The sequence below is a fragment of the Stenella coeruleoalba genome, assembly GCF_951394435.1.
Source record: "Stenella coeruleoalba genome assembly, chromosome: 3".
Taxonomy (NCBI): Eukaryota; Metazoa; Chordata; class Mammalia; order Artiodactyla; family Delphinidae; genus Stenella; species Stenella coeruleoalba.
In genome coordinates, this window is record NC_137148.1 from 150868259 (window position 1) to 150877847 (window position 9589).

A 9589-nucleotide genomic window follows, 5' to 3' on the forward strand; every position below is an offset into this window, starting at 1 on the left:
GGTTTAGTTTTGTGTTTGGAATACCACCGATTTGGGAGCATTTTAAGTTAATTTCTTAGCTTCTGTTTGCAAGACCGCAAATAAATTTGCAACCCAAGCACTGTGAACACAGATCTGCGGTTCAGAATTCTCAAGATTTCCTACCTGTTTCCTACCCAGAGCAGAGGCCAAGAGAATTTGCTCTTAGTCTCCCTTTGCCAGCAGATATTTTTTTTCTCCTGGCACACCCTTTCATTAAAGGTGAAGCCAGGGATAGGTAGGTTTAGTTCTAACTTCCCATCTAGTAGGGATGGAGTCTTACCTCCTGCCTCCCATGTGGTCATGGCCATTGAAAAACAAGTCTCTATACCAGGTGTGTCATTCAACTACGGCCTGTATTCCAAATCCAGACAGCTGCCTATTTTTTATGGCCTATGAGCTATGAATAATTTTCACATTTTAACTGGTAGCATTTTAAATGGTTACCTAAGTACCTAAATAATATCCTCAATTTTGCCTCTTTGGTCTACAAAGCCTAAAATATTTGCCATTTGGCTCCATAAAAACAGGATTTCCAGCTTCTGTTCTAAGCTATCAAGATCTTCAATCCACTCTTAATAGAGCTATCACTCTCACACATGGACCACCCTTCCTTCCTGGGTCCTGGACATTTCGACTGCACACTTCCAAAATCAACCACGCACTTAAAAATAAGTTGTGTACATTTAACCTAGCATACCTAACCCATTTCTGTTAGGAGAGTTTTTCAAGTAATCTTGCCCACCGTATTCTTCAGAACTTCATTAATAATGGCAAAAAACTGGGCTTACCTGGTGGCACGGTGGTTGAGAGTCCGCCTGCCGATGCAGGGGACACGGGTTCGTGCCCCGGTCCGGGAAGGTCCCATATGCCACGGAGCGGCTCGGCCTGTGAGCCATGGCCGCTGAGCCTGTGCGTCCGGAGCCTGTGCTCCGCAACGGGAGAGGCCGCAACAGTGAGAGGCCTACGTACCAAAAAAAAAACAAACAAAAAACAGAAAAAGGCCAAAAATTAAAACAACATTCAACAAAAATGCGAAATGTTCATAACAATTATAGAAGCACATACAGTAGAGAACTATAAACTGTTATTGAAACAGTGAGACATAACTTTTTATTCTTAAAGAACTATATTTAGGTCCCTTTTGTTTAAATAAGTATATTTCTGTGTATGTATGTATACAGTCATGTATTTATATACACATACATTATTTGTACATTTATATAAACATATGAAATACATACCTATACACATACCTTTGATTTATATTTGTATACATAGACAGGAATATAATTATATATTATATATTTATATACATTGAACTGAAAACTGGTAGTATACATATATATCGTGTATAAATGTGTGTCTACGTGCATGTGTAGAAAAGCGGGTTGAGAGATATGGAAGCATGAGTTAGACAGGGTTCAAGATTTTAAAAGTACTTATGTGTAGGTAGTGAGGTTAAGGCCCATTTGATTGAAAATATTGCATATTTTTACATCAATTGTTATGATGACCAGATTCCTATGTCAATAAAATTATAAATAGCTATACATACTCGTATGTGTAATGTATAACTAAAAGATATATAGTTTTATATATGTATTATATTTATATTATATAATACAATTATACTAATACATTATATATTGTTATATAGAATATATTAACTATAGTGTATTACATCAGATAATAATAATTATATATTTATATATTATGATATAATTGTTTTATAATCAATATTACAGGATATATCATATTAATATTATGAACATATTAACCATAGAAATACATTTCATTACTCATATATTTTGTATATAATATATGCTAGGCAAAAATATATATTAATATAATACATAATTGTTATACACTAATATAAATATTAGTATATTACACTTATAGATCAATATAATATTTAATATTGGTATACTTATATTATTTTTAATATATACATAGCTAATGCTCTTTAAAGCCATCTGCTACAAGTAGAGTAAGACCAGGAGTATGGCCAAAGCAAATTGTAAACATATTAGATTACTTATATTCATTTATATGTCATTTTCCTGGAATCTGCCTCTGGCTACTAGAGAGGACACACAGCAAAATCAACAAAAAGTGCCCAAGACATAGGATCCTTTCTTCATTGGAACCTCAAAGGAAACACAGTGCTATTCAGTCCCCCTTCAAAGAGCCAAGAGCAAACCTTGAAGCACCCAGTAAAAGCCAATTCAAACAAAAAAGCTTTTCCACTTAAACTGGAAAAAGTTAAGTTCCCAAGAGACCCCCTACATCAACCACTGAAGCTCATTTGGCAGTAAAAACAATAATGTTCACCGAACAACAAGAAACGCAAAACAATAGGTGTTTCACCAAAAACACAAAAAAACAGCTAATTAGTGTCTTTCCTGTTTGAAGGAAGGGGGTGGGAAGTGGGCAGACGACCTGATAGGAAAGATAAAAAGAAAAGGAAAAGGAAAATAACAGTTTCCAGTGACACTCAAGCTGTCTTCTGCATCCATTTCGTCAAGACCACCAAGTCAATGTGGAGGCTTTTTCCTCCTTCCCTTTTCTTTTCATGAGACCGATCACAACCAGCACTGCAGATTCCATCCAATTAAGGAATGCTGTTGCCTACAGGTGTGAATGAGCTGTGAGTAAAGTACTGAAGTAGAGGACACCTAAAGTGAAATGATTTCATGAATGTCCACGTGGCTGAGCAGCAAGTTAACCTTTCATAGATGTGCTAAAGAAGAAGAGTTGGGTTTTATTTTATTTACTTTTCCCTGGACTGTGTTGAATGACTATCATCGACAAGTTCAGGCTACTTTTTGCTGAGGATTAATGCACTGGGAGAGCTGAGAGAACACTCAACAGTAGAGCTGTCTTTTTCTTGACCAGTTCACCTTAGTTTCCCAAACTCTAAGTCTTTCCCTAATTCTTTCTCCTTTTTATTGTAGTAAAATGAACATAACACAAAATCCACCATTTTGATCATTTTACAATTCACTGTACCATTCAGTGGAATTTACTACTGTCACAATGTTGTGCAACTATCACCACTGTCCAACTACAAAACATTTTCATCACCCCAAGAGGAAACACACACCCATTTTGAGGAGTCATTCCCTATTTCCCTCTCTTCCAAACCCCTGGAAACCACTAATGTATAATATTTTCCGTGTGTATGGATTTGCCACTGCTGGACATTTCATATAAATGGAAGCATACAATATAGAGCCTTTCGCGCCTGACTTCTTTCACTTAGTTGCATCCATGATGTAGCATGTACCAGTAATCCATTCACTTCTATGGCTGAATTCCCTGATCCTGTTTTCTTCATACTGTTTGAATACAAAATTTAAAATAAGTTGAGAGTGAAGCTCTGTTTTAAGGGCACATCTACGAGGGCAATTCTTTTTAAAAAGGTGAAAAGGGAGATATTGTTGTGAAATGATAATCGTTGAGAAGCCTCAGCCAATTTGATAATGAAAAGTTTGGGAAATGTTGCAAAAAATTATCTGCTTTATATTAAAAGCCTTTTAAGCAAGGATTCAGGAGACCGTCTTTTTCTTGCAGGTAACTTAAATGAGTCAGAAGGAAATAACTGCGCTTTAAAACAGATTTTGAAAGGATTCTATTTATTCTTAATAGACGAATGGGAGTAAAAGTAGTTCACATCCAATATGGACTCCCTGTCCAAACACTGTTTATCATTTTAGCCACCACTATCGAATTATATTTCTTGAGAGTAAGGCAGCTCAATTCCTGCATATTACTTTTTTTTCCTGCATATTACTTTTTAAAATTCATCTATCAAATTCATCAATCCATTAATACAGTATAAACAAGAGATGTTCATGTTTCAGTGCAGTTCAAATATCAGGTATAAAGAACCACCAGCAAGAAAAAGAATCCTACATCTCTTGCCAGAATGTGGTCAGCTCTGGGGTGCTTTGCTAGCTGAAACACACTTTCATTGTTAAGAGGATAGAGGCTGTTTAAGAGGGATGACAGCCAAACAATGTTAACTACGTGTATGTGTTAAGAACAGTGCTAGGTTATCTCATATTCTATATCAGCCAAGGCTCACCATTTTACATATGTGAAAAGCGAAGTTAGAAGTGTTTTAGTAGGGCTTCCCTGGTGGCGCAGTGGTTAAGAATCTGCCTGCCAGTGCAGGGGACGCGGGTTTGAGCCCTGGTCCGGGAAGCTCCCACATGCCATGGAGCAACTAAGAGCATGTGCCACAACTACTGAGCCTGCACTCTAGAGCCCGTGAACCACAACTACTGAAGCCCACACACCTAGACCCCGCGCTCAGCAACAAAGAGAAGCCACCACAATGAGAAACCCGCGCACCGTAACAAAGAGTAGCCCCCGCTCACCACAACTAGAGAAAGCCCGCGCATAGCAAGGAAGAGCCAACGCAGCCAAAAATAAATCTATTTAAAAACAAAAAGTGTTTTAGTAACTTACTAAAAGGCACGCAATCAGTAAATCTGAGCAAGAATTCAATCCCAAATCTGTCACACTGAAGTTTAAGCTAATACATGAGATTAATAAAAACAGCACTAAATTAAAAGTTCAGAGATATTTTTAATTTCATACTCTTTCACTAACGCTCTTTGGAGATAAATCATTTCTTTTATATGGGCCTTAGTTTTCACAACTATCATAGTTGGAAGCTTGACTAGATGATCTGTATGTAGTCTTCCAATTCTAAAATGTTCCACTCATTTGGATTCCTACAATAATTGCCCTTGCAATACATGCATGCTGCCACCAAGCAGCCGTACAGACTATTACTTCCTTTTATATCCCTAGTGGGGAGTGCATTTTGACATCAGACTTACCGGTCAACAGTACAACCTGTTACTATAACTATAAAATAACAAAATAATCTGGTATTATTTCCTGTAAAGCAGAAGCTTTACATTGTCTGTGCATCATATCAGAATCACCTGTAGGTTTGTTTGGTTGTGTTTTAACATCTTTATTGGAGTATAATTGCTTTACAATGGTGTGTTAGTTTCTGCTTTATAACACCTGTAGGTTTTTAAACATAGAGGAAATCCATAACCCATTGAATGAGAATCTTCAGAGACAGCACATGGGCATCTGGAGTTTGGGGCTCCCATCATCCGTATATTTTACTTTATTTTATTTTTTGCCTATGTACAATATTTGTCACATCCTCTTGAACCTTTAAATGTTTCTTTTTGTTTTAAAATTTTAGAATATTCCATAATCTTCACCTACTTTTCATAAGGTGTTATCTGTTATGTTTATTCGATCTTGTGCTTCTCCTGGTTAAGTCTTCTTTTTTTCCTTTTTTTTTTGGGGGGGGGGAGGTCCCTGCCTCATGGCTTGCAGGATCTTAGTTCCCTGACCGGGAATTGGACCCCAGGGCCCCAGCAGTGAAAGCGCCAAGTTCTAACCACTGGACCACCAGGGAAGTCCCAAGACTTCTGTTTTAAATGACTTTTTTTCCCACTCTAATTCATTCCTGGGATCAGTTTCATGTTTGAACATTAAACCAACCTTGCATTACTAGAATAAAGCTACTTTGATTGTGATATATGATTGTTTTACATACCATGGATACAGTTTGTGCTTCTGTTTACACATTTTGCATGCATGTTCAAAAGAGAAACTGGCCTGTGATTCTATTCTTGTAATATTCTTTTTAGTTTTGATCTGAAGCTTATGTTGGCCTTATAAATATTTTGAGCAATATATACTTTTCTGTCTCCTGGAAGATTTTTATGTAAGATTACCAATATTTCTTCCCTAAATATTTGGAAGAATTTACTTGGAAAGCCATTTATCCCTGGCAATCATTTTCTGTAAAGGTACTTAATTATACAAACAACTTTTGCAGTAGATACAGGTTTTTGAGATATTTTTTCTTTCTTGGGTTAGTCTTGTTAGCTTGCATTTTTAAAGAATTTGTCATTTTCGATGAATTTTCAAATTTATAAATATAAAATTATCATAATTTTAACAGCTTTATTGGGATGGAATTTACATACCATAATTTCAACACTTTAATGTATACAATTCAGTGGTTCTCAGTGTAACCACTAAAAGACTTGTGTAAGCATCACAACAATCCAATTTTAGATTCCTGTCCCCCCACAAAAAACCCATTACACATTAACAAGCTTTTTTTCAATCTCCTCAAACCACTCAGCCCTAGGCAACCACTCATCTACTTCCTGTCTCTACAGATTTGCTATTCTGGGCATTCATATAAATGGGACCGTACAATATGTGATCTTTTGTGAGTGGCTGCTTTTACTTTACATAATGCTTTCATGGTTCATCCATGTTGTAACATGGATCAATAGATCATTCTTTTCTATACCTGAATGCTATTCTACTGTATGGATATTCCACATTTTGGTTATTCATTTATCCGGTTGTCATTTGAATTATTTCCACCTTTTGTTTTTAGAAATATATTTCTATGAACATTCACGTACAAGCTTTTGTGCAGACGTAAGTTTTTATTTTTCTTAGGTATATATTTAGTAGTGGAACTGCTGGGTCATAGGGTAACTCTATGTTTAACACTTGCAGGAACTCTCAAGCTGTTTTGTAAAATGGCCGCACCATTTTACATTCCCACCAGCAACGTATGTGGGTTTCAATCTCTTCTTTTACAGCCTAGCATGTCATCTATGCTGGAAAACGTTTCACATGTAGTTGAGCAGGATGAGTATTTTACTGTTTGGTTGAGTGTTCTGTAAACACTTATTAGGTCTTGTTAATTCATAGTCTTGTCCAAGTCTTCTATATCGTTGTTGATCTTCTGCCTAACTGTTCTATCCCTTATTGACTGTGGAGTACTGAAGCCTCTACCTAATGTTGTGTAATTATCTATTTCTTCCTTCAGTTCTTCATGGATTTTGGTATTTTCTTCTTCATGTATTTTGGTTTCACCTTATTCAGGGCAAATATGTTAAAAATTTTTGTATCTTCCCTCTCTTTATCATAAAATGTCTCTTTTCATATCTAGTAAATTTTTTGTTTGTTTTAAAGTCTATTTTTTCTGGTATTAGTATAGCCACTTCAGCAATGCTTACGGTCGCTATTTGCATGATGTATAGCTTTTCATCCTTTTACTTTGTACACATTAGACTTTTGAATCCAAGCAGTGTCTCCTATAGAAAACATTTTTTAATACCCAGTTCGACAATATCTGCCTGTTGATTGTATTGTTTAATTCATTTACATTTAGTTTTTATTATTGATATGGTAGGATTTATTTATGTCTATCATTTTACCTTTGGTTTTCTACATGTCTCATGTTTTTGTTTTTTTGTTATTGTTGTTGTTCCTCCATTTTCCTTTTATAGTAAGTAGATATTTTCTACTGTAACATGTAATTCCTTTAATGATTTTTAACCACATTGTTTGACTAATGGCTGCACTAGTGCTTATGTAATACATCTCAGAATCTCTTCAGATTTTTACTAGGTTCATTCCAGACAGAAACAGAAACTGTACTTTTATAGAGCTGTATGCCTTCCCCTCTTTTTTGTTTTTATTATTTTTATATATGTTACATACTTAACAACATATTATTATAATAATTACTTCTCACAAGCTTATTTTTTCAAAGAGCTTAGAGAAGAAAGTTGAGCAAATAAATATTTTTGAGTTTGTCGGGTTAATCTATTTACCATTTCTGGTTCTCTTCCTTTCTTCCTGCGGAATCAGCTTATGATCTACTGTCATTTTTATTCTAACACAGCTTTGTTCTCACTGCCTTCGTTGTGCCATATCATCAAATATATGATATTTCTTTATGTTATATAGAGAACAGTCCAAATATAGTCATTGTTTAGGCACTTACTTTTTAAATTTGTTAAGAGAAGAAAGGAGAAGAAATTTGAAATTACAGTATCTTTTATAATTCCCTACACAACTGCTCTAGTCAGCATTCTTTGTTTTGTTTTTATGGCTTGAGTTACTGTCTGCTATCATTTGAAGAACTTCTACTAGTATTGCTTGTGAAGCCCGTCTGCTAACAATGAACTCACTCAGTTTCTGTTTCTGTTTCTGAGTTATGGTGAAGTATTGATGATAAGTTGTGGAGTGGTAGGAAAAACTAAAATGCGATGTGCTGTATGATGTATGTTTCACTGAAGTGTCTTGGTCAAATTCTAATGATTTATGATAGAAATCACATAAAGCAAGCATCACAATTCTCCAGGAATGTTCTGTAGAATGCTAATGTTAATGATGAATATGTGATCCCAAATCTTTCACTTGTATTGACCTTATCTCATTAATTCTTCTCCCAACAATGCCATAACTAGAGTTGAGTTCTAAAGTATACCTTCCTCTTTTCCAATAGAAATGGTCCCACAATTTCAGAAAGTTCTCAAAGGTGAAAAAGTACACACGGCGTTTATCACGTTTGCAAATGTCAATGAAAATGCTAAGGTAACACTGTCCAAAAGGCAATATTCTTCTGTGAGGGCACCCAACTTTAAACAAATACACATATTCTAAATACAGCTTAGATCTGTGACATGTTTTGGCCAATGAAGTGTGAGCAGACATGATGGCCTTCAATGAGCAGCAGAGGCCTTAAATGGGCTTGTGCAGTTGGGCTCACCTCTTATGTTTCAGTGAACTTTGTGAGAAGACAGGGCCTGGGAGCTGCGGCCTCACAGTTGGGCTCCAGAGGAAGATGTGTGTTACAGACCTCAAACTGACCCAAAACACGGAGCAAACCAGCCATCTAGAGGTCTAAAAGAGAGCCACTGCAGCTAGCCAATAGGTCCAAGAAAAATAAATTCTTGTTTATGGAACTGAGTTTTGGGTCGATTTGTTCCAAAGCATTATCACAGCAAGAGCTGACTAACACAACATGCTCCAAATCATTGTTATGTAAATGGATGCCACCATGCCTACAAGTAAGGCAACTGTGTACTCAAATTGTGAGAGTCCTTGAACTCTTGGTGCCTCTCCAACACAATGTACATGGCTAAATTTCCACAAATAAGTTCACTAATATACCACAAAGATCTCCCTAAGCTTTTATTAAATGTAATGCAAAGTTCTTTCTTTTCATTTTCTGCTTCTACATAGTTAAAATGCTTTTTATCAATGTAAAATGGCTCTTACCTTTTGGCTTCTGTCGTGAGAGTCTTTTGAACTCTGAAACACTGTAGGATATCACCTATATATGGAATCTAAAACATACAACAATTGAATGAATACAACAAAAAAGAAGGAGAGTCACCGATATAGAGAACAAACTAATGGTTGCCAGTGCGGAGGGGGAGGAGGGGGCAATACAGGGGTGGGGAAGTGAGAGATGTAAACTACTGGGTGTACGACAGGCTCAAGGATGTATTGTACAACACAGGGAATATAGCCAATATTTTGTAATAACTGTAAATGTAAAGTAACCTTTAAAAAGTATATAAAAATTTTTTTAAAAAGAAATCATACTTAAAATTCGAAACAATTTAAATGTCCATCAACAGGAAAATGCACATATAAATTATTGGATTTCCCTACACGGGAATCCTACGTAGCGAGGAAAGTACAT

At 35.9% G+C, this 9589-nt stretch overlaps 1 protein-coding gene across 1 annotated transcript in view; it reads right to left on the reverse strand.

Annotated features, from left to right (window-relative positions):
* Positions 1-9374, reverse strand: part of LOC307183200 (UDP-N-acetylglucosamine--peptide N-acetylglucosaminyltransferase 110 kDa subunit-like) — a 34529-nt gene extending 25155 nt beyond the window's left edge. The window contains exons 1-2 of the mRNA XM_079915369.1: positions 9160-9374; positions 810-982 (exon numbers count right to left, since the gene is read on the reverse strand). Of these exons, the coding sequence (XP_079771495.1) occupies positions 810-917 (108 nt within the window). The 5' untranslated portion in view covers positions 918-982; positions 9160-9374. The remainder of the gene's footprint in view (positions 1-809; positions 983-9159) is intronic.
* Positions 9375-9589: the final 215 nt, after the last annotated feature.